The sequence below is a fragment of the Colletotrichum karsti genome, assembly GCF_011947395.1.
Source record: "Colletotrichum karsti strain CkLH20 chromosome Unknown Scaffold1, whole genome shotgun sequence".
Classification (NCBI taxonomy): domain Eukaryota; kingdom Fungi; phylum Ascomycota; class Sordariomycetes; order Glomerellales; family Glomerellaceae; genus Colletotrichum; species Colletotrichum karsti.
In genome coordinates this window covers 462,720-487,115 of record NW_024065901.1, presented here as the reverse complement: position 1 = coordinate 487,115, position 24,396 = coordinate 462,720, and the positions used below count along the sequence as shown (strand labels likewise).

General features: G+C 53.4%; 8 protein-coding genes across 8 annotated transcripts; 5 read left to right on the top strand and 3 right to left on the bottom strand.

The window, feature by feature from the left end:
• Positions 1-1,699: 1,699 nt before the first annotated feature.
• Positions 1,700-3,331, top strand: CkaCkLH20_00104 (f-box domain-containing protein; the record flags this gene model as incomplete). The annotated part of the gene is made up of 1 exon (XM_038882824.1): positions 1,700-3,331. One exon carries the CDS (start codon positions 1,700-1,702, stop codon positions 3,329-3,331), a length of 1,632 nt encoding a protein of 543 aa, XP_038751529.1.
• Positions 3,332-5,040: 1,709 nt separating this feature from the next.
• CkaCkLH20_00103 (BAR domain-containing protein) lies at positions 5,041-6,530 on the bottom strand (the record flags this gene model as incomplete). The annotated part of the gene is made up of 3 exons (XM_038882823.1): positions 5,041-5,066; positions 5,134-6,382; positions 6,495-6,530. 3 exons carry the CDS (start codon positions 6,528-6,530, stop codon positions 5,041-5,043), a joined length of 1,311 nt encoding a protein of 436 aa, XP_038751528.1.
• Positions 6,531-7,775: 1,245 nt separating this feature from the next.
• On the top strand, positions 7,776-9,502 carry CkaCkLH20_00102 (uncharacterized protein; the record flags this gene model as incomplete). Its single annotated transcript, XM_038882822.1, has 2 exons — positions 7,776-8,876; positions 9,080-9,502. 2 exons carry the CDS (start codon positions 7,776-7,778, stop codon positions 9,500-9,502), a joined length of 1,524 nt encoding a protein of 507 aa, XP_038751527.1.
• A 1,252-nt stretch (positions 9,503-10,754) lies between these two features.
• CkaCkLH20_00101 (uncharacterized protein) lies at positions 10,755-11,345 on the top strand (the record flags this gene model as incomplete). Its single annotated transcript, XM_038882821.1, has 2 exons — positions 10,755-11,051; positions 11,103-11,345. The coding sequence occupies 2 exons, from the start codon at positions 10,755-10,757 to the stop codon at positions 11,343-11,345; spliced, it is 540 nt and encodes a 179-aa protein (XP_038751526.1).
• Positions 11,346-13,286: 1,941 nt separating this feature from the next.
• Positions 13,287-14,051, top strand: CkaCkLH20_00100 (uncharacterized protein; the record flags this gene model as incomplete). Its single annotated transcript, XM_038882820.1, has 1 exon — positions 13,287-14,051. The coding sequence occupies one exon, from the start codon at positions 13,287-13,289 to the stop codon at positions 14,049-14,051; it is 765 nt and encodes a 254-aa protein (XP_038751525.1).
• Positions 14,052-14,588: 537 nt separating this feature from the next.
• CkaCkLH20_00099 (4-carboxymuconolactone decarboxylase family protein) lies at positions 14,589-15,282 on the bottom strand (the record flags this gene model as incomplete). The annotated part of the gene is made up of 3 exons (XM_038882819.1): positions 14,589-14,641; positions 14,693-14,738; positions 14,794-15,282. The coding sequence occupies 3 exons, from the start codon at positions 15,280-15,282 to the stop codon at positions 14,589-14,591; spliced, it is 588 nt and encodes a 195-aa protein (XP_038751524.1).
• Positions 15,283-16,406: 1,124 nt separating this feature from the next.
• Positions 16,407-19,788, top strand: CkaCkLH20_00098 (transcription elongation complex subunit; the record flags this gene model as incomplete). Its single annotated transcript, XM_038882818.1, has 5 exons — positions 16,407-16,583; positions 16,701-16,785; positions 16,847-16,968; positions 17,027-18,632; positions 18,686-19,788. The coding sequence occupies 5 exons, from the start codon at positions 16,407-16,409 to the stop codon at positions 19,786-19,788; spliced, it is 3,093 nt and encodes a 1,030-aa protein (XP_038751523.1).
• Positions 19,789-20,837: 1,049 nt separating this feature from the next.
• CkaCkLH20_00097 (LEM3 family/CDC50 family protein) lies at positions 20,838-22,499 on the bottom strand (the record flags this gene model as incomplete). The annotated part of the gene is made up of 7 exons (XM_038882817.1): positions 20,838-20,946; positions 21,015-21,177; positions 21,231-21,572; positions 21,631-22,033; positions 22,094-22,190; positions 22,262-22,298; positions 22,403-22,499. 7 exons carry the CDS (start codon positions 22,497-22,499, stop codon positions 20,838-20,840), a joined length of 1,248 nt encoding a protein of 415 aa, XP_038751522.1.
• Positions 22,500-24,396: the final 1,897 nt, after the last annotated feature.

Here is a 24,396-nt window from a genome sequence, read left to right as displayed (position 1 = left end):
TAAAGTTCAGGCCTGCTTACTTCTTCCACACCGTTCGGATAGGATAATTCGATGCCTTCTCGGGCGTAAGAGTAATTCTGAGAGGCTTGTTTAGTAAAAACTAAGACAGAATTAGAACGGTAAGCAACGGGGGTGGGAACGGCGCAATGCCTGGTAAGAATGACAGGTTCCGACACTAGGTAGTATGGCTGAGGGACCCCGCGTGATGGGGCCTCCAAGAAGAAAGAAGACTATTGTCGTCGATGATAGTAATCTCATTCGAAAGTATGAAGAGCCTCACCATTCCTCTGTAGTATACAATTTTCTGAGGCACGCAGCTGCACTCGGGAAGTGGTGTTGGTGTTGGTGTTGTGTCGAGGAGAAAGAAAGTCGACGAAGCCGGTGTGTGGTAGCGGGGAAAGCAAACTTGACAGGGGTTCGGAGGCAGAGCAGAGCCGCAAATTACATGAGGGAGCGTCCGTACTAACTTATTTTGCTCTGACCGGGAATCCTAGTCGACGCGGCGATCATGGGTTCAAACGCTCCTTCGCTGCGAAAGTGCCCACACAGCCTGATTTTGCGCAATAAGGACAGAACATTCATTTGAGCAGAGCCGCATTCTTTTTCCTGCCGTTACACGAAGCGTTGCTATTGCCAAACGGAATCCCCGTCCATACGGATAGCTACCTAGCCCAAGTTACGTATGCTCTTGCATTGCCTTGGGAAATTGGTCCTCCCACGCTTGCTTCCCAGGAAACCTGAGAGCCGCTACGTATTGGAACGGATCTGGCTCCTTCTCTGCAGCTACTCGCAGAACTATGCGGCTCTGCAAACAGGAATCTTGTCCTTCTTCAGGTAGCCAACGTTGAGGTGGCCTTCTCAGACAATTATTGGGCCAATTGCCTTGTCGTCCTCGACGCCCGATATCGCTAGCTTCGCATCACACGCCATTTCTAATGGCGCCTCCCATCTGTCCCTGCTGGGCGTCGCACTTACAGCAAGGCTGTGTAGCTTTGACCAAGCTGTCTCACTCCACAATGATGAATCCCTGGCACTGGGACGAGACAAGGAACGTCTTGAAGGGGGTGGTTACGGTAAATTGCCGTGGTAGTGTGTTTGCGGCTCTGCTCTGCTCTTCCCCCGGGCGTGGAGGGCGGGTAAGTGTCCGTTCGCTTTCTTCTCTTTCTTCAAGTTCCCTTCTTTACCTCATATATAATATTGAGCTACGTGCCTGCCCTAAATACTCGACCTGCATATTCTCCTGGTTGCCTTACTTTGCCTTGTACTTGTGTGGTGGGCAAATGACACCCCAATCAAAATCGTTGAATTGCATCTCCCGTTCCCTTATGTCGGTTTGCTAACCAACCAACCATCTACTCGTTTTATTTTAATCAGCCGCATGGTCTCGAGACGGTACCCTGGTAGCCGTCGAACCTGCGACCATGCAGCGGTTACCTATTGAAATCATGACCTTTATTGCAAGCTCCTTGGATATACTCGACATATTCCATCTGGGACTTACCTGTCGCCAGTTCAGGTATCTCATTACGAATGACGATATCTGCAGAAACGCACTCGAGGTGGATTGCACAGACTTCCCCATCATCTGGGTCTGACTACGCTGGACTATGCTGACCTGGTGGCTTAGACTCACGCCTCATATTCAGCTGAGCTCCAAGGTGCCCGATCTTCGAAGGAATATGCCCGAACTTTGCGCCGACTGGTCAAGATTCGAGACTCTATTACCACCGCTATACCATACTCTGTCGCTCTTGTGGCATTCGCCGATGACTTCGTCTACACGAGTGGCATGCTGTGCTATACAGTTGGCCGCGAATCGCTCCGCCTCCTCGACCTCCACAAATCTGCGGACACCGAGATCGTCATCGATACCCGCGTCTTACTTCAATCTGTCCCGGAGCAGAACTTCGGCAATAGCAACTACAAATTTCGCCCGATACATTACGCTGATGGCATCGTATCTTGCCTTTATATTCCTCCTAGAACTGAAGGTCGTAGCCACCTCCTTGTGATCGACATCGGAACGAGACAACTCCTCACATGCCACCGTCTCGAATCTCATCAAAAGCTATTTGTGCGCAATGATGGGGATCATTTATATTACGGCACTCACTCGCTGGTGGGTGACGACGGCTTCAAGCGGTGGGTTCTGAAGCGTTTCAGCATCCTCGACAAGAAGTGGGGTCCTGGTCATCTAGACCTTGAAGATCTCGTTGGCTCCGACATTGGAGCCACTGTCTGCTTTGAGATCATTGATGGCTATTTCTATGGTCTCTCCAGTCTGACCAGTTTTGAGGTTTATGAAACCGATTGGACTTCAATCTACTACGGGTTCCGCTTCCCGGTTGGGAGTTCATGCCCACGAGACATGGAACTGACATCAAAAAAGGATATGTGGCGACGTCAACAAAATGAAGGTCCAATTGATGATCGATGGAGCACTTTGGGCCTCGAAAAGGATCCGGCCACGGGAAAGTTCATGGTTGTGGAATGCCGACGAGAATATCTTGTTGACGATTGTTCCAGCACGAGAACTAGCTACAGAACAGAGCTTGAGTTCTCCAACGAGGACGAAGACAATCTTGAAGAGGAGGGAGATGCTCAGGCAAGGACACACCCCTCTTCGCTAACTCACAGAGGCGACAGTGGCTCAACAACACCATCAATCACTCTCACTCACTGCTTCATACGATCATATAACAAGTCCTGTGAAACTTTTATTGACTTGGTCAACGACCCTATTGCAGCCGAGTCGATGGCACAGAGACCTCAGCTACGCTCAATATCCCGCTTGCGGCAGGGCGAAATTTCTCAGCGACAAGGGGAGTCGTTGACCAACACCACTAATAATATCTCATGGTGGCTACCAGAGAATAATGCCCAACAACGCAACGCAAAGCTCGACGAGTTGGATTACATCCTCAATCCCAGGGGCAAGAGCCAACAAAATGTCATCTCAGGGGTGATGGATGACCGTTCCATCGTCTATGCTGTCGGCCCACGCAGCTCTCAAAGCAAGCGACCTTTGGTATTCATTTCTTTCGACCCTTCCATCAAGCTTCGGGGACTCGATCACTGGCCCGGTGGCCCAAGAACAGCGCCTGTACCCTCGGGCGATCACAAGAAGACAGAAGCGAATCCCACCCCGCAGTCCATACCCGCCTCCGCTCCTGCAGTAAGCACTCCCGGCCCATCAAAGTTGGGAGCGGACCCCATATCAGAGACAGGCAAGCCGGAGCTTCCTGCGTGGGGGACAGCTCCAGCCATGTACTCGGAAATGCGCACTCTCGGAACACCTAGTGGCTTCGATTTCGCATATCACGGGAGCTAGCTCGACTTGTTCGAGTTTGCTGGAAGGTGGCCTGGCCTTATCTGCATCTCGACTTATCATGGAAGGTCTAGAGGACTTCGACCGCATGTGTCACAAGGCAAGATCACACTATGTCGACATCAAACGGGCTACCAAGACGAAGATCGAAAAAGTACTTTACGTTTTCGACAGCCCTGGATTTCGAGAAGGATGAGAATGAGGGGAAAAGAGCACATCGGTGCTCTGTGCTCTGTGGTCTAGAGTCTGCATCTCGCTATGGGATGCAGGTAATTCGGCTCAACGCTATTCGGTCGCGTCGCCCAGCTTCTTTGCAGTTCTCATGGTGGCAGGGGGTAAGGGTTGCCTTGTTTCTAGCATCTGGAGTACCTGGGTGGTTCGCACGATACTGTTCGCTGTCCGCCTGTCTAGTCCGAAGCTACTGTCTTACCCCGGCCAGGTGAAGGGTCTGAACAGTTTAAGCGAGTGAACGCTGGCAAACTGGGCCCAGCGCATAGATCAATCGTTTAGCGTATGGAAATGTTTGGTCTTCTCGAGTATCTCTCCGTATCACTGTCTTTGTTGAGATGAACCGCACGTGGCGCGCGTGGAAGATGATCTCCCGCGATCTTCGAGAAGTGCAAAACGCATGTATGAATCGAGCCAGAACATCGTAAGACACTCGCTTCCGTTGAGGGGTAAATCAACCAGAAACCAAGCTATCTTGCAGCGACGAAGAAGCAAATCACCACCTGATCCAGAGAGCCTGCTTCAAATATCGGACATAGCCTGCTTGAGCTTGAGACGCGAGAGGTTCGGAAGATGCCATGCAGCGAAGGCATGTCGAAGCTTAAAAGCCCTCGCATTGCAGATGAAAGTGCAAAACAAAAAGGTCTTGGACCGAACTAGCGGCGTGGTGAAAGCTGCACATTACATTACATACGCGATGATACCTAGGCCAGGCCAGGGGTCGGGAAGTCTCTACATGCGGCTGCCCAGCCCTTCAAGCCCAGACATGATGAGGCTGCGTGACTTGGTTCTACAGCCGAGAAACCGGGGTCGGTAGACGTGCTACTGGTTTCTTCGCATTCAGCATTCTGTCATGTCGTACGGAGATGGCATCCGGCTATCATATGCTCGTCGTTCCGGGCGAAGCTCACCGGGGAAGTTTCCACCCCTGGTTCTTACACCATCAATTCCTTACACCGCACACCGAAGGCTACATCCGGTAGCAAACGTGCAGAAATGGCGCCGGAACAACGGCACTTTCGACATCAGAACCATTCAGAACGTCATTCCAAGAGGGGAAGAGAGAGAGAGACCGAGAGACATCAAGAGCAAAGTGTAAAAAGTAAGTAGGTATGATGAATGATCAGGAGGCCCTCCCCCGCTTCCTGTTTTCCTATCCTGTTGCCGTGCCGCTTGAATTTACACCAAACCGGCCTCATGCAGGTGAATGAGGCTCTTGTTGTTGTGTCACGCGCATCTCTCTGAATACCCCCACCCCTCAACTCTCCTCTCTTTCTCCCTACATCACTCCCTTCCCCCGAATGTCCCACTGGATCGACTCGAAATTCATGGGCAGTCCCTTCTGCGTACGCCGAAACCCCAAATGCAAGTTGTTTCGCGCTTCCTTTATTGTCCTTACGGTCGTTCATTATTGTGCCTTTACCGGCACATGTTCAGGCGAAAATCAAAGAAATCTCGGTCATGGGTGGGGGGCGAGAATGTCATTAACTGTTCAGCTTCACGTAGTTGCCTGCAAGCGGTCAGTCAGTCTTCAATCTCACTGAGACGGGGAATTTTAGAAGGATGGAGAAACATACCAGGGAATTGACCAGACTTTCCATTTAGTTTTCCAGTCCACCACTCGTTCTCGTTCTTTGTACGGCTGACAATCTCAATGACATCGTTGGCTCGGAAGCTCAAGTCACCCTCCGCCTGCGCAGCATAGTCGTACAGGGCGGTGACGGTCTCGACAGTGGGTGCTCCGCTGAGACGGCTGGGCTTGGGCTTGGGTGGAGGCGGCTTGGACTTCGCGGCGGCGATGGCAGCCAGACCGGGACTGACGGTTCCTCCGTTGGTCGCGGGAGGTGAGTACGGGGGAGGCGGGTTGACCTCGCCTGCTTCGGCCTGCTTGTTGTATGCGCCGAACTTCGATGTTGTTGCTGTTGTGGAGGCGGCCGATGACGAGGGGCCGGCGGTGAGAAGGGCTTGCGGCTTGTTTCCTTCGATGGTAGGTCGGGTGCCGTACTTGACTGGGGGTCGCTTCTGTCCGGTGGTCTTGAACTTCACGATGGACAACTTCTCGGCCTGTTCTTGGATGTCTCCGCGCTTCTTGTTGAATGCTTCTAATACGTCGAGGGTCAGGTCGAAATAACCGATGTCGCAGTGCTGCATCTTCTCATGCAGCGTGTAGAAGATGTTCAATTGCATGTAGTAGAACGACTGGAAGAGTGGGCGGATGAACTCTTGCTCGAGCTCGAAGAGACGGGGCAGCTCTTCCTTGAGGAGGTCGTTGAAATAGTTAAACTCCTGGGTGGCCTGCTCGACATCGTTCTCCGCCTTCCACAGAGCCTTCTCGTCCTTGGCGCTTCGCTCCTTCTTGTCCTGCAACTTCTTCAGGGTCTGGCGGTGACGGTCGTAATCCAGCTTCTTGTGTTCGCGCTTCGCTGCCGTCTTTCGAATGACCTTGACAACGTCGAGCAGTTCGTTCGCGGGTCGAATCACTCGGCTCTCGATCATCTCGAGCTCGGGCGCCAACGTTTCCTGGAGGTCCTTGACAACGGCCTCGTACTCCTCGCAAGCGCGGATGCCATCGGGGTTTCCCTGGACCTCCAGACTCATGGGATCGGACATGCGACCGGATATGGGCTTGTAGAGCTCGCTCATGGCCTTGCTGAACTCGATCTGGTGGCTGAGCATGCCGTTGATGGCTTCGAAGTATTTCTTGGACTCATCGTGTAATCGTTTCGTCTCGGTCTCGAGCTCTTGGAACCTGCGCTCAGAATCGATGTAGACGGCATCCTTGGTGTGCTCGCCTATGTTGAAGCGGGCTTTGAATTGTTGCGGCGCCTAACGCGAAAGACCGAGAGGTCCAACAGTCAGCAGAAAATCCTGTGTTGCCCGTCGCGCGTCACAGGGCGGAAGGGACGGAAGACCCCTCATTTAGTGGAAACAGACATACCCGAATGACGCTTTTCTGGAAGCCCCGGAAGCTCATGGCGGGGTGGAATTATGGTGGTGATGTATCGAATTATAGAGGATGAAGGTTGTGCCAATGGGGAGAAGCGACGGAGGGGATCGCAGGATAAGGTTCCGAGGTGTTGGGCTGTTTTGACGGTATTCCACGTTCAACCTTTTGAGGACGGGAGTGGGCTTTCGCAACCTGATTGTCGCGCTGGTGACGACGTAGGTAGGGGTGGCTGTGTCGTCAGCTACTGCGCGAAGGCTCTTGGCTTGTGGCGCATGAGGTGCCGAAAGGCCAGGAGCGAAGAAGCTAAGGCACTGGACTGGAGCACTGGGGGAGCTTCGGTAAGTGCCTAAGGTAGGTAGGGGGACCTATTCGGGCGATCGACGGTTGATGACTTTTGGTGGTGATGACGCTCCAAGTTGCCGGTCCCTGAATGTATGGGGAGAAGTAAAAGGAAGAAGATACCCTCCGAGAAAGAGAGAAAAAAGAATTTGGGAATTAAGGTGCCTATCCGAAGCATCAAACCTGGAAATTGTGCAATGCGAAGTGAAAAAGCCAAGCGGGATACCTGGACGTCGAGTAAGTGCTTTACGCAACCCAGGACCTTACTGCTATTGCCCTGGGCACCTTACCTGACCTGGGTCTTACGGCTCGGTCTGTCGGTCGCGGCGAAGCAGAAGCTGGAATGCGGTGGAACAGAAGAAAGGCGACCCCGAGAGCCCGTTTCCACCTGAAGTACGGAGCACCTTAGATTCAAAAAAGACCCCAAGACCCCCGTTCCCAGCACAGGCTCGCCCTGGGAGGCCCGTCCACGTATTTCGCATTCACAGTCGATCGCATGGATGTTAGGTAATCATGTTTTCATTCGGTGCTCGACCTCACTGCGCTGGAGCATCCGCCTTGCCGGAAGGTACCATTCCTGTGGCTGCGATATTACCCATCATCCTACCTTACGAGGCGCGGCCCCCTCTAGGGCTCTGGCTGACTGTCTTTCGGGGACGGGGACCTTCGTGACAGGCGGGTGACGGAACCGAAGCCGAATGCTGGAGGTGAACGGTGGGAGAGGGGTCCACTTCGTCATTCATTCGGTGGGGTCTGCTTCGCTGACGAATCACAGCGTAGGTGTTGTTATCCCCGGGCCCCGGCCGAGGCGGGCTCGGATTAAAAATTCAATAGCTCCTCCGCTTCGAGCCTTTGCCCTGGGATTTTTTCTCTTCTCCCCTCCTTGAAGCCCGTTACTCTTTTCTTCCCTACGCCATCTCCATCAACAACACCATGGCTAGTATCACATCTTCTGCCCTGAGGCAGGCTGGTCGCCTTTGCCGACACTCAACAGTTTCCGCCGCTCCTTCGCGAGGCATTGCTTCGTTGGCCAGGGTAGCGGTCGCACCCACACAGAGATTATCTCAGCAGCGCAGATATGTTTCGGAAACGAAGCGTGATAATGCGCAGGTCAATGTCGAGACCGCCATCAAGCTCGACAAGAAGGACTTCATCGATGTCGTCCCTCAGTCGCCAGACTCACCAAACGTCATGGTTAGCCCCATGGCCGAGGTTTTGAAGCAGGTCACAACAATGGAGGAGGGCCAACGGCCTATTTACCTCGATATGCAGGCCACAACCCCCGTCGATCCCCGCGTCCTCGATGCCATGCTCCCCTTCTACACAGGCATCTACGGCAACCCCCACTCGAGGACACACGCCTACGGATGGGAGAGTGAGGAAGCAGTCGAGACTGCAAGGTCACATATCGCCAAGCTCATCGGCGCCGACCCCAAGGAGATCATCTTCACCAGCGGCGCCACTGAGAGCAACAACATGAGCATCAAGGGTGTCGCGAGATTCTTCGGAAGATCCGGCAAGAAGAAGCACATCGTTACTACTCAGACCGAGCACAAGTGCGTTCTCGACAGCTGCAGGCATCTTCAAGACGAGGGTTTTGAAGTCACATATCTTGCCGTCAAGAGCACTGGCTTGGTCGATATGGATGAGCTTGCTGCTGCCATTCGCCCCGACACGGCGATTGTCAGTATCATGGCTGTGAACAACGAGATTGGTGTCATTCAGCCGCTTGAGGAGATCGGAAAGCTTTGCCGGTCGAAGAAGACCTTTTTCCACACCGACGCCGCTCAAGCTGTCGGCAAGATCCCTATGGACGTCAATGCCATGAACATTGACTTGATGTCCATTTCGTCTCACAAGATCTACGGACCCAAGGGTATCGGAGCCTGCTACGTCCGCCGTCGCCCCAGAGTTAGGCTTGACCCTATCATCAGTGGTGGTGGTCAGGAGCGAGGCTTGCGAAGCGGCACTCTCGCCCCGCCACTAGCTGCCGGTTTCGGCGAGGCGTGCCGTATCGCATACGAGGAGATGGAGGTACGTTCAATATTTTCCTCTCAAAAACCCCTTGCTTTTACCCCTCCGCTTGGATGATGATTCGCTCTACACATGCATGGCTTTCTGAATGTCCGTGACAAGACGTCCGTGTTGAAAAATAGCAACTTTTCTGACCCTATTTCATGAACTGCTCTTTGTTTGCATCCACTCCTTATGAAGCATCAGCTGACAAGAGGCAACAGTACGACTCGAAGCGCATCAAGTACCTGTCCGACCGGCTCCTCAACGGCCTCCTGTCGTTGGAGCACACTTCTCAGAACGGCGATCCCAAGCACTTCTACCCGGGTTGCGTTAACGTATCCTTTGCCTATGTTGAGGGCGAGTCTCTCCTCATGGCTCTGAAGGATATCGCTCTGTCCTCTGGTAGTGCTTGCACTTCCGCTTCTTTGGAGCCCAGCTACGTCCTTCGTGCCCTTGGCAACAGCGACGAGAGTGCCCACAGCAGTATCAGATTCGGCATCGGTCGGTTCACGACCGAGCAGGAGATCGATTACGTGTTGAAGGCCGTCAAGGAGAGAGTGGACTTCTTGCGTGAGCTCAGCCCCCTTTGGGAGCTGGTCCAGGAGGGTGTCGATCTGAACACCATCCAATGGAGCCAGCACTAAATTACGATTTCACGCTATTGACGAGCACTACACATCTAATCTGACATCCTTTACGCTTGGAGTGTGTACGTTTTATGGATGAACTGCGCAGAGCGTCGCCCACACCGCACCCCTCCAACCTGGGGTGCTTGTACTAAAAGAAACCACATTTGAGATACCTTAACAGTAAGCCTTTCGTTTTTGAGCTCAGGGAAATTGGAGTTGGGATCAGGGCGAATGATGAAGGTCAGAAGTTGGCCAGGACAGTCCGTTGGTTGGACGGGATACTGAGGCTCGATGAATCTGGCGTGTACACTGTCATACCTACTTTCTCGGCATGAATGACAATCGGGATGCCTTTTGGGCAAATGTCCACTTGAAAGGTGCCATTGCGTAGCATGCTCTGTTGGGTGAATCGCCAAAGCACCAATGCAGGCAAGGGGACAGCTGCCGGCCTACGAGTCTACGTAGACGCAGATATCATCCATACCGTCTAAGTTGGTAAACGTGCCGAAGGCCTCCATGTAGAGAAGAGACGGTGGCGAACTATCGCAAGGACTGGCGCGGAGGACAAATGCGATGAAATCCAGGCATTTGGGACCACAGGCAGGTACAAGCAGACACGTTGCGCCATTGCCTCATTTGATTGTCTGATTGCCCCGGATACACTTAATCGATCGCATTGCCAAGGCGGGAGGTAGGTGCATCATCGGCCTTTCCTTCAACGGGTTGCAGGCTTGCGATGAGAAGATCCAGAATGGTCCTTATTACGTCTCTTGACGTCTTTTGTGGGTTCACATGGCCAGCGCGACACGTCTCAGTGCTCCGGAAGACAGGCACGAAAGGGTGTTGGGGAGGGGCGAACATGGCGTTTGGTGGTGAAATCCTCAGGTGTGGAAGTCGCGAATGACATCATGGGGGCGACCAGAGCGCCTGGGGGAACGCCCCTCCTTACGTTTCCCCTCCACACTGGCCCCCTCCATACGGTAGCTCCTGCATTTTGGTACGATACAGCTCCAAAATGACATCACATCTTCAGCTTTGGCAGGTAAACGCCATCGCGACTTCTAAAACCAACGAGATTCACATGCCGCTTGCCAAAGCTGGGACTGAGATTGTCTAACATAAATACCGTTTCCCTTCCCACCCTTAGCCTGTAGACCGTTTCTTCACCAACAACATCACCATCACTTCTTCACAAGGCCAAAACAAAGTCACAACCAACCTACAAACACATCAAACCTTTCCTTTCAACAAACCAACTACCATCAACATGTCTGCCAACAACGACAACACTTCCACCATCAAGTCCTACGTCGACTCTGCTGCTGGCGCTGCCCAGAACCTCATCGGCTCTATCACTGGCAACACCGGTGACCAGAAGAAGGGCGAGGCTAAGCAGGACAAGGCTGATGTCGAGCACGATGCTTCTCACGCTACTGCCAAGGTCCCTGGCTTCACTGCCACCGCCTCTGGCGTGACCAAGGACGACCCCGACCGTGCCAGCGGTTCCTGGAACCAGACTGTCGGCTCCGCCAAGGAGACCGTCGGTGGTCTCGTTGGCTCTGAGGTAGGCTTCCTAACCCTTCAACCTGTTTCGAGTAGCCACTAACTTGTGCAGAACCTTAAGCAGCAAGGTCGCCAGCAGAACCTCGAGGGTCAGCAGCAGGAGGCGAAGGGCCAGCTCAACGACTACACATCCGGTATTGGCAGCCGTGTCCAAGGAACCGTCGGCGGTGCCGTGGCCGGTTTGACCGGCGACAAGACCGGCCAGGAGCATTACCAAAACATGCACGATTCTGGCAAGACTCAGCAGCGCGGCGCTGAGCACGACATTCAGAAGCAGGCTGAGGCTAAGCAGTAAACAATGGGCTATATGGCGTTCTGATGGCTATTAGCGATGGTTACGAGTTCGGGACACACGATGGAATTTGATACCCCCCAACACGAGAAAATAATTAGTTTCAAACTATCCTGCAGGTAGCAGACAATACATTTGTCCACCTCATCTTGACCTATTCAGTGTTTGTGATGTTGGCATGTGAATTAATGACTGCTCCATGAGGAGTATTCTTGTCAACTTCCATCAAACAATCCACCCCTGGACTCCCTGTGTATCAAGGATGTTTGTTGAGCTTAGGTAGTTCTGGAACTGACCGAATCAGCCAGACTTTCTCAGACCAACTGTCGCAATAATCATCAATATCTCAGTTACCTACCTATATCAGGTTGTAGCTCATCGCCGAAGCGTGTCGCCTTAACCTACCTTAACAAAATGCGATCCTTCTTCCGTATCCGAATTGGGAAAGTGGGCTGGTGGGCAATTGACAGGTTCCCCGCCGATGATGGGACACTACCTTACCTCGCTTGCTGCCCTGCGAGGTTGAAATGAGGGGAATCCATGGATACACAGGGCAAAGTGCGCTGAAATTATCCGTCGCAATTGCAGATGGCGACAGAGATGAGAACCTATGGAAGGTTTGACTAGCATGCTGCACCTAGCGGTGACCCAATGAGACTAAAGCCCCCGGGTGACCTTGCGGTCGCTGCGATGCGCCGAAACCTGTGCCTTTAGAAGACGAATATGCATGGAATCTGCAGCCTCTGACATCGTCGTGCATTCGCACCTAGTGTTCGGATGGCAGAACGTTGGCGCAGACACGCTGTAAGGTACCTGGAACCGTAATCCACCACAGCAAGACACTGCCCGACTGGGCAGGAAAGACCCGGGCAAATTGCCTTCATTGTCTCCAGCATCCAGCTCAGATGATTCGTCTTTGCTGCACACTTTTTCTGCTTTTCACTGCGTTTTTGACCAACAGATGGCATGTTCAACCCGCCATCATCGTCCCGTTGATGCAGACCGCCTGCATCAGCAATTTCTCCTTCAGACAACGGAACCCCTCGTTCTTCTCCCACCGCCAGAGGAAATGCTGGGTTCCAGGTCCCAACCGTCCCCCGTTCGTCGAATTTCGTCCCACCACCAAAGGCAACCTTCCGGCCGAAGTTTTCCCCTCCGCGAAAGTGCGCCTCGTCTTTCACCACCGACACATGCATCGTGGTGGATACAGTTCGCTGCAAAAAAAAAACGCAAAAAGGGCCCGCGATGACTGCTACTGCTGGTCACACGTTCAGCCTTCGTCCCAGGAAGAGGGTCGGCCCCGTCGGATCGGTCTCGAGCCACGTTCGGGCCACTTGGAAGCCATGCTCGATGCAGAAGTTGTCCAGTGACAGCTGACGTTCCATCCTGCAGGTTCAGGGGAGCGCGCCAACCGTGAGAGCGTCGCATCCACGACCTACGAACGGTACCCGGCGGGACCGTCGTCGGCGCCATTCATTGGCTCATGTCGCCAAGTGGCTGCATGTCGCGAGAAGAGCTGCAAGGGAGTCCGCACCGAAGGAGGGGCAAGAAGAAGCAAGAAAGAGGAGGCATTATCAAACGGCGCAGCATTTGGACCTCTCCTCGGTGTGTTGCGTTGCGTATTACAGACCCTAGCACCAGCCCACACAAGCACACTCGGAGACGTCTTGATTCACCATCCTACCACTGAGAAGCCCTTGAAGCCCTCCCTCCCCCGATTTCGTTTACAAATTTGCATCGTCATCAATGTTGCCGCCTCCTACCTACTTTATTCCGTGTCCGTCCGTATTCTCCTATTCATAACGTCTGACTGCGCTGCCTCTGTCAAAGCCGTCGTAGACTACTACTATTCACACACATAGACCCTTCTCTTGACCACCGCGCATCCTGTCGCATAATGTCGGCGTAGTCTCACCAGTCGCACATCATACACACGCTCCCAAAATGGCCGAAAGCGAGGGGCGCCAGTGGACGATTGTCCTGGTTTTAACCGCCCTGCTGCTTTCCCTCGTCGTCCTCTCACAGATTCTAACAACATACGTCACGGCTTACCGTCTTGCGCCAAACGAAATCACCTCTTTCATCGATGCTGTTGACTTCTCCATCGAGGAGAACGAGAGTTACGACCGCGACGTCGCCAAAGTTCAGCGCCTCGAGGATAAGCTGCGCCTTGGCCGCCTTCTGCGCGAGATCCAAAAGGGTGGCGATGACCTACGAGAGCAGATGAACGCGATGCTCCTCTCCGACGACACTACCACCCTTCGTACCATCGATCGCCTACTCTGGGCGAACAGGCGCCGCGACCTCGAGGACCGAGTACGCAAACTCGACCTCGTGCGAATGCGCTTCCTCGTTGTTTATATGGGTGTCGTAGCAGAGAGGGCAAGCGCAACGCCAGAGAAGCCTCCAACAATGCCAGTGACACCACCGAGAGATCTGGAAAAGTCGCCGCTGGCATTCACGCCGCCTCTGGACCAAACGAAGGCAGGCTTGACGCGTGCGCTGACAGAGGAGATCCGGCAGAAGCCGCCTCTGCGGAGGTTGACCACCCAGGCTCTCGGCCATCGCGAGGATACGGTTCCAGGTCACAAGATGGGGTGGGCGGGTGTTGTCCAGGAGTTGCAAAGAAGCCCCAAGCTGCACAAACGACGCACTTCCATCGAGAGGTCTATCGAGGAGGAGCTGTCCAAATCCAGGCTGAGTCTCTGACCATCAAGTTTGGCACGGTCATACGAACCACGAACCGATTCATCAACTTATGACGCCAGGTTATTGGCATTTTACGACTTATGATATCACGTATGCATTTACAACAAACAGCATCATGCCTTCTCCCATTCAACGCCGGCCAGGGAGCGGTATGCTTTTATGACACCACAACATAGAACTCGGCATCATTATTCGCCTGGTTTGGTTCCAAATCTGCGCAGTTTCGTTGCAGGTTCACCTCAAAAAGAATTGGGTGGCACGTGAGGGGTTTTGTGTGATTTGGGAGATTCCGAAAAGAATGGAAGTGGTGGGAGGATTATTTGTCTTTTGGTTCATGCTCCCGGGAGGATTAACACCACTTCACTTAGATGAGATACCCCTTTCCACAACCTTGTTAGCCCACTTAGCCATTGTGGTCTACTTCACACTACACTTTAGTTAGTTTTCGCTTTTCCGTATCTTTTACCTACAAGCCTCCTTCAACTAAGACTTACCTTTGGGTGATATTTGGTGATCTACTCTCCCGGTAATATCTCATCAGTGAGCAGGAAGCTTCATGTCATCAGGACCAGTGCTGTTCCTCTCCCCAACTGTGGTTTCGTTAGACATAAACCAAATGTGATGTCAGAGAGTTGGCTTACCATCGAGAGCCACCAAGAACCGGCTCACACAGTTGTAGCAAGCAACCTGTAACACTCATCAGCCCGGAATCCAACTCACTCACACCTCGAATCAAACTCACCGTCGTGGTAATCTCGACAACCTCCCTCTCGTTGAACAGCCCCTTCAACTTGTCAAAGGTCTCGTCCTTCACCCTCACGTTCCTCGTCATCTCGTCCGAGTACACAAGGACGGTCCACTGCTGCTCGCTCAGCACCTCGGGCCTGGCGCCCAGCTCCAGCGGCGCCTCCGTCTTGATGGCGTCCATGGCCTCGGCAGACACGCCGGCGGCGACGGCGAGGGGCGCGTGGTGGCCCCACTCGTACCAGGCCTTGTTGACGACGGCGACGCGCGAGATGGCCAGCTCGCGCAGGTCGGCGCCGATGGTCGTCTGCGTGCGCACGGCGCCCAGGAAGGAGTTCCAGCCGTCGGCGACGGGGGGCGCGTGCAGGAGGGTCAGGTCGAGGGCCTGGAGGGGCCGCGGGGCGCGGCGGGCCTGGATCCGAGAGACGATGGCGGCGTCCTCGGGGGTCGTTGTGGGCGGGGGGTTCGGGACGTAGGGGAGGCGCATTTTGAGGGGTGTTGAGGATTTGAAACCTTTAGATGGTGGTGTTGTTGTTCGGAGGGTTTTGAGCAGAGTCGGGATTCTTAAGACTCTTGAGGATAGCATGAAATTGTGTCCCGGGTTATGAGAATATATACTAACAAGTCACGAGAGGACGTTCGAGCGTGAGGATGCACCAGGTTCATGAAGCTTAAATGTTTGGAGGGGGCGGGGTTGATGGGCGCCGGCGTGTAAGTCCCGTCTCCACATCCCGAAAATCGGGCGGGCCGACGAGCGTTCTTCCACCCCCTCACGATGGGATGCCCGGTTGAATGCTGTCCCGGGCGGCGGCTAAGGTCCGGTAGCGGTGGTGGGAACGCTGTGAATACCTTGCGGGTTCGTGTGGAGAGTGCTTGGGGGTGACGTGCAGGAAGTATGGAGATGGGGACGGGTTTTTTGGCGGTTGAGAGTTCCCGTGCAGAAGTCTAGCTTCGTGAGGATCCAGAAGAATCAAGTGGTAATTTTGGATGTGGAAGATTGTTACGATGTGCTCTATGAATATGAGTGGTATTCTTGGTTGGGGAAATTGTGACTAGAGGAACATAGCTTATTTGAAAATATTAGAAAGGATGAAAACACTTATAACCTACCTAACTTCCTCACTTGCCTCCGCCTGTCTGTTCTAGAGATGTGGTAATCACCGCGGACTACCTCATATGACCTGAAGAGACGACGGGAAGTAATAGGGTTTAAACTCTTGTGAATTTGAGTTGCGATTGCCTCTTGTTGACTGATTAATAAAAATGCTGTCGGTTTTACCAACTCCAAACTCCCATCTATCTTCGTAGAGAGCGGGAGCTCTGACGTCGACCCGAAACTGAACTGGAGGTGCCTTTGCAGGTCCCTTCAGCACCTCTGGGGCGAGCTTTCCCCCTAACAGTCAGCGTACCCCGGCATCTCTACTCTGTACTGAGCGTGCTGCGACGCGATCACGTCACGTGGTAGGCAGCTGCGAGGGATCCACTTAAGTTCCTGGACCTTGCACCCATTTACGCGTGGATTTTTGCTCGCGTCGACCCGGCAGCGAACCTCTCCGTCTCCAACCCCCTTCTCTCTGCCATCACGCCCAGTCACTCGATCACGCAGCGACGATGGGGGATATCAAAATCGACAGCAAGGCGTTCCACGACCGCCTCTCGCGCTTTACCGGCGCCTGGAAGAATGACTTGCGCTCCAAGGATGGCGTCTTCAATGGCGCCTCGTCCATCGTCGTGATGATGGGCAAGGTGGAGGAAGTCCCGGAGCTGCACAAGAACAACGCCATGCATGTGAGTCGCCTCTCTCCCTTGCTCACAACCACCAAGACGGGGGAAACTGCGACGCGACGTGGTCGATTGCGCTCGACCAGAGAAATTGGGACGATGGACTGACACTTTTTGTTACAGTTTTGGCTTCTTGGCTACGAGTTCCCCACGACGATGATGCTGCTGACGGCCGACACGATCTACATCCTGACAACGGCAAAGAAAGGTGAGAAGGCACTTTCATCAAGTGCGCATGCATGTGGCGAGTTTGGCTGACATTTTTGCAGCGAAGCACCTTGAACAACTGAAAGGCGGCCGGTTTCCCCTCGAGGTCCTCGTTCGAGGCAAGGACGCTGCCGAGAACGAGAAGCTGTTTGTCAAGTTGGCAGATGCCATCAAGTCCGCAGGCGTGAGTCATTTCCTCATTGCGCCCAGGCATCAATCGCCGCTAACAACCACGTCTACAGAACAAAGTCGGTACCATTGCCAAGGACACCTCCAAGGGCCCCTTCATCGAGGAGTGGAAGAAAGTCTTTGCAGACCAGTGCAAGGATGTCGAGGAAGTCGATATCTCCCAAGCCCTTTCCCAACATGCGTTTTCGATCAAGGACGAGACCGAACTGCGAGCCATGAGAACCGCTTCCAAGGCTTGCGTTGCCTTGATGACCCCCTTTTTCCTTGAGGAAATGTCGGACATTCTCGATAAGGAAAAGAAGGTCAAGCATAGCGCTCTGGCGGATAAGGTTGACAAAAAACTCGACGATACCAAGTTTTGGAAGACCGTCGAGCTGCCCAACAAGACCAAACTCCCCGCGGATCTGGATCCTGCTCAGCTGGATTGGGTTCTGGGCCCCCTCGTTCAGAGTGGCGGCAAGTACGATCTGAAGATGAACTCGGAGAGCAATGACGATGTTCTTCACCCTGGCACCATTGTCGCAGCCATGGGCCTGCGCTACAAATCGTACTGCTCGGCTATTGCCCGCACATACCTGGTTGATCCGAACAAGTCGCAAGAGAGCAACTACAAACTCCTCTACAACGTTCACAATATGATTCTCAAGGAGGTACGCGATGGCGTCGTCATCAAGGACGTCTACAGCAAGGCCATTGGCATGATCAAGGCCAAGAAACCCGACCTGGAGAAGCACTTCTTGAAGAACGTGGGCTGGGGCGTTGGTCTGGAGAACAGAGATCCTACCTTGATTCTCAACGCCAAGAACTCCCGAACCCTAAAGGATGGCATGACGCTTGTCATCACGACCGGACTCAGCGATATCGAGAACCCCCAGCCGCAGGACAAGAACAGCAAGATCTACTCTCTTGTGATCACCGACACGATCCGCGTTACGTCGAGCGAAGCCGTTGTTTTCACTGGTGAGACCCCTATCGACGCGGACTCGAATTCCTTTTTCTTCAAGGATGAGGAAGAGGCTCAACCCACGCCGAAGAAGGAGAAGAAGGACTCCCGAGTTGGTGCTGTTGCTACTAAAAACATCACTTCTACGAGGTTGAGATCCGAAAGATCCACACAGGTTGATGAGGATGCGGACAAGAAACGGAGGGAGCATCAGAAGGAGTTGGCTGGAAAGAAACAGAAGGAAGGTCTCGCGCGGTTTTCCGAGTCAACAAGTGGAAAGAACGGCACCGAAGTGAAGAAGTTCAAGCGCTTTGATTCGTACAAGCGCGACAACCAATTCCCTCCCAAGGTTCGGGACCTGCAGATCGTGGTTGACGCGAGGAACGACACTGTTGTGTTGCCTGTCATGGGCCGCCCCGTCCCTTTCCACATCAACACTATCAAGAACGCCAGTAAGAGCGACGAAGGCGAATGGTCGTTCCTGCGTGTCAACTTCTTGTCGCCTGGTCAAGGTGTCGGACGCAAGGATGATCAGCCGTTTGAGGATGCCTCAGCGCACTTCGTGAGGAGCTTGACCTTCAGGTCGACAGATGGCGATCGATACCAAGAAATCGCTACCCAGATCTCAAACATGAAGCGAGATGTGAACAAGAAGGAGCAGGAGAAGAAGGAATTGGAGGACGTTGTCGAGCAGGACAAGCTCGTCGAGATAAGAAGTAAGTTGAAACCAGCATTGGACGTTTTCCGATATACTGACTTGAATCTTCAGACCGTCGCCCGGCCGTGCTTGATAACGTCTTCATTCGCCCCGCGATGGAGGGCAAGCGAGTTCCTGGAAAGGTGGAAATCCACCAGAACGGTATACGCTACCAATCGCCCTTGAGCACTCAACAACGAGTCGATATTCTTTTCTCGAACGTCCGCCATCTTTTCTTCCAGCCGTGCCAGCACGAGCTGATTGTCATCATCCACATTCACCTGAAGGATCCCATCATGGTCGCCAACAAGAAGAAAACAAAGGATGTCCAATTCTACCGAGAGGCGACGGACATCCAATTCGACGAGACAGGTAACCGCAAGAGGAAGTACCGCTACGGTGACGAGGACGAGTTCGAGCAAGAGCAAGAAGAGCGCCGTCGTCGCGCTGAGCTCGATCGTCTGTTCCAGGGCTTCGCCCAAAAGATTGCCGAGGCTGGCAAGAACGAAGGCATCGAGGTGGATGTGCCCATCCGAGACCTTGGCTTCCACGGTGTGCCGTTCCGAAGCAACGTGTTCATCCAGCCTACCACTGAGTGCTTGATCCAAGTTGTTGAGCCGCCATTCATGGTCATCACGTTGGATGACATTGAAGTTGCTCACTTGGAACGTGTGCAATTCGGTCTCAAGAACTTTGATCTTGTCTTCGTTTTCAAAGACTTCACCCGCGCACCATACCACGTCAATACGATTCCCGTCGAGTTCTTAGACCACGTCAAGGAGTTCCTGGACTCGTCAGACATTGCGTACTCGGAGGGTCCGCTCAACCTGAACTGGCCGACCATCATGAAGACGGTCACCGCCGATACCCATCAGTTCTTCATTGACGGTGGTTGGTCGTTCCTCCAGGCCGAGTCTGACGACGAAGGCGGCGATGAAGAGGACGCCGAGAGTGTCTTTGAGCTCGATGACGATGAGCTTGACGAGGCATCCGAATCTAGTGAAGAGGACTCCGACTTCGGCTCTAACGTATCCGATGAGGAAGACGATGCCGAAATGAGCGACGAGGACGAGGGCGAAGACTGGGATGAGCTCGAGGCCAAGGCCAAGAAGCGTGATCGCGAGAGCAACCTCGATGATGACGAGAGTCGCGGTCGCAAGAAGAGGAAGCACTAAGCAAAACGGCTTCGTTATCGTGGAGCATGATTTCCACCGGCGGCGGACCGCAGATATAAACAGAAGCAGTCCCATTTCGAGCAGTGTTTCTTCTATCAATGTATCAAAATTGTGTAGGCGTCTTGGGTTCAGACGAGAGAGGGGTTTTGGCAACGACAGATCTGCCGTCTGCGAGCTGCAGAGGGATCTGGCAGATAACTTTCTTATTAATCAAGGACTTAGCGATGAACCCTCAGTATCGTTTCCAAGTGCTCAATGTCTGTGACCCCATCACTGGCTAGTTCACCAACCGGTCGGTCAATGAATGATTTGTCCTTGGTAGCGGTAAAAGGTGTTCAAGATTGTCAGGTGAATGAATGAATGATCGGTCTTCTCCCCAGTTTCGGACCATCTGTTTCATTCCTATCACATCGGAACATACGTACACACAAGTATCAATCACTTGGAACAATTGTGTCGTTTTTTCTCAAATGTTGATATGCCGATCTAAGTTCGATTCCCTCCAAACTCCAGAGTTCCTTTCCTATGGTAGGCTAATGACGGTTGGTCTTCTCATTCAGGGTTGCCCACCTCGCCTCGCCTCGCCTATTTAGCAGATTGTGAACAAAAAGCAAACCCGCGAAACAAAAACATGACCCGAACGCAGGAGAGACCACACGGGAAAACGGTGGCCGGTCCATTAAAAACAGTAAGCCCGACGACGAGTTGCTAGTAGAAAGAAAAACATCAAATACCGTGCCGTCGGAGGCTGGTTAGGGGGGGGCGGGAATTCTGTGTTCTGTGTGTCAAACAAGATGACGGTCCCTGGGACTTCCGGAACCCCCCTTTTTTACTCATACAAATTTCATGTCAGTCCGTACAAAAGCAGCGCGCACCCGGGTTTGCCGTTCCCGTGACTCGACTCAACTCGCCAGCCGGCCAGCCAGATATGACGTGGGAGAAACGATGCGATGTTGCCCGACAGATGATGCGGTGATGCTGGGTGCCATTGAGGCGGAGGTGGCGTCGGACACGGAACGGAGGGGGCGCTGCATCTCATCGCGAGCCTTCTAAGCCTCGCCGGGACGCAAGTCGCGACCAGTGGCCGAGGCCGTGCTGGGGCCGGCCTTGGAACCTGGGGCATTGTTCCACGAGAGGTAGGTGTGGTCGCCGAGCTTTCTGCGTGGGGCGTCAGCAAGTTTATTCTTCACATGTGCAGGGCAACAGGAGAGAGGAAGGTTGCCTACCTTGGCCTGATGAGATGGGTGATGGTGAAGACGGCTCCAAGGAGAATGCAGATGCCACCGACGACGATGTACGCGATGCCGAGGAACGGATTGCGGCCACCCATGATGGTGCGTGTCGAGAGCACGATAGACTTAGTGCCCTTGTACTCCGTAGTAGGGAAATCTGCATCTCGTCAGCTGGATCTGCAAAGAGACTTGACCTTGCGGGGTGCTCACTGTCAGTGATGTTGACCTCGTAGGTGCCCTCCTTCATAGCCTCCACGTCATTGCGTTGATACAACTTGCTGAAGCTTGGCAACCCGGCGGTTCTCATCCAAACCTGGAAGGCCTGCCACTGCGCCAGGTTGGGCGGCGGGTTGTCTTCAGTGTAGCTGGGGTACTGGACCCTCCAGTTTGGCGGGGGCACAACGTCGGACGGCTTGTACTCAGTCTTTCCGTACAACGAGGCATCAGAATCCCAAGCGATGCCCGAGTTGTTGGACATCTCATATATAATGTCATCTTGCAACAAGCGAGGCGAGGTGAAGGTGTCGTTGAACATAGAGTTCGCGATCAGACCTAAGTACGCAAGGTCAACAATGCAACTCCGGAGGTGCGAGACAGTTTTCCAACCTACCACAGGGGTAAATGGGCTTCACAGTCCCGTTGACGGTCTCAGTCCGAAGAGGATCGCAGTTAGAGCTTCCTATCTTGCCAGCATCTAACGCGTCTCCCTTCAACTGCTTGTCGGAAAACGAAGCAACGTATCGTCTGTGGTTCTGGTAGAAGTTTGTGAGGTGATAGTAGAACAACACCGGCGGTCCCATGTTCTCGGGGATGGTGAACTGGATTGTGCACTGCTTCGTCGGGTACGTGATGCCGCCGCTTGTCGTGACGTTGACGTCCGTCACAGACCACAGGGCGTTCTTAGTCTGGTCGTTGCTCTTGAACGCGGTGGAAATGTACTTGGAATCCATCACGCTGGGGGTCTCCTTCGCTTGCGAAATGCAGTCGGTATACTCGATTCGGATTTCTTGCACCTGCATCGCGTTTCTTGATCAGCGACCACCCGGCCAAGGGAAGATATTTGTCGGACGTACCTTGGCGCTCGCATACAGAAGAAGTCCGCCGATGGGGGCAAAGATGATTCCTATCGTGAAGAAGAGAGGGAGGACCGTTTTGGGCGTCAGGATCGGCCTTGAACTGTCAGCCACCACTCCAATGTCCGTCGCAGCGATTCGCGATCGCAAAGTCGTCGGAGGACTCACTGCCATGCCTTCAAACGTTGCTGTCGAAACGCCGTATCTATCGCAATGTCCATATCAGCACCAAGTTCGTCGCGAAGGAGAGTCCAGCGCTTCCGAGTCCACCGAGGGCTTCTCTGGCGTTGTTCCGGGGCTTCCACGTACTGGCTGGTCGGCGGCTCTTCTTCTTCTCGTCCTTCTTCCCGGTATCGTGCGAATCGATGGAGTCGGCATGGTTGACACCTTGCGATGGATCGGACATCTTGGGCAAACGTGCACTCGAGGCGCGCGATTGATTCTGGTGTCGGAAAGTAGGTGGTTCGTAGGTTGATGTCGTAGCGGACGACGCGGGTTGCGCAGGACGGGACAGTTCCAGGAGACAGTTGAAGTCAGCCCGTGTGGCTTGGCATTTAGTTCAATGCACGGTTTGGGTTTAGCGCTGTGGCTGAGTGCCCACTCCTATTCATCACGGCGCACATGCAGGCTCCCTTGAAGCTGTTTAGCGTGCTGAAGCGGGTGTGACGGAGAAGGGACCTTCAATATCAGAATCATAGTAGAATTTGGCGTCTATAAAACGCTTGATAATACTTTGAGATGTTTGCATTTATTTAAATGTCTTTCTTTGGTCACAATATGTAGATGGAATGAAGTGCCCTTCATTGTGAGCGCATTGCAAGAAGGTGGCTGCTTGTCAGTGGAGGATTCACATATCCCTGTCACTGCTATTTATATAGAACGGATACTCCACCCACCCGCGCAATCCCATCTTTTTAGATGTGTAGGAAGTAATCTGACTGAAGAGATGTCCAATGCAAAAGGCAAAATTGGAAAAGCGCCGTCATATCAAGCAGGTCGTACGACCAAAGACAAGTGGGATAGGACAAAAATGTTCCGAAACCGAGAATCGAACTCGGGGCTATGCCTAACCTCTCAATGTCATGAGAGGGCATCATGTTGGCCACTACACCATATCGGAGATTGACACAAATTTTGCGCAAAACGTAAGCTATACCCCGCGCCACTCGGAACAACCCAAATTCCGCCCCATAGATCTGTGAGCGATCACGACCGGCAATCTCACGATATCATGTGCTTCATTCAAAGGCGCACATACTTAGGGAGAGTCGGAAATGATTGCGTTGTTCAAATAAAGCCTTGCAGATGCCCTGTCGTTCTGGAATCGCCGATATTACGATGGACGCTCGACCACGCCAGCCCTGACGCTAGAAATCTTCTGGCACGTGCCTCAAAGGGGTTGCTAATAACGTTGATCTGTGATACGTTTCATCTCGTTTACTTGATTGTGACAATTTTGACCTGGCAGAAAGAATGATGCAAGGCGTATCGGATGGAAGAGAGCGGCTTGGAGCTTGTTATGTTTATCAGAGGTACGGCAGCAATGTAGATACCAGGACGCATGCGATACCTTGAAGCCGCAACTTTGTGGCCGAAAGCATGACATCTCAGTAGTCGACCATTAGGTAAAGTGGAAGACGAAGGAAACATGACTGTGTTTTTGGGAATCCCGACTCGGAGGTGACGACTCAGTAATGACATCTGAGAGAGGCGACAGCAGCGACATGAGCTTGAAACGGCACTCCTGAGAACAGAAAGTGGTTCTCAAAGAGCAAGGCTGGGTACGGATAAGGTACACAAGACCCTTGGCTGTCTGAGATGAAATCGACAAGGCGGCGTGGCAGAGAAATGCAGTGAAAGCGGGTGTCGCTCCCTGAGAGGAAGGCGAGACAGGCGAGACAGGTGCTGCTCAAGGGAAGGGATGGGTCAGTGGTTGCCGGGACCCTAAGGCCCGAATGGTGCGTACCAACTTGATCAGCGGGCTATCGAATGAACGAGCCACTGACAGACGAGATTTAGTGAGGGGCATTTGCGGGCAGACGGGGAAGGCCCACTGAAAGCGCCCTGAAATTCCACGGGAAGGCTCTCCGGGCATGATGACATGGCCGAAACCAGGGACCCAGGGTGGCCCGGCATGACCAGTCAAAAACGCCGCTGAGAGCTGCACAGAATCGCAACCGAAGCGGCTTTGGAAGAGGTGGAAGCTGAAGCTGAAGCCCGGACACTTCGGGCTGCAGGGAAGGGAAGCACCAGAAGGCCACAAGACGATCTGTGCGCCTTCTAGAACTCTTCGACGCCCGTGA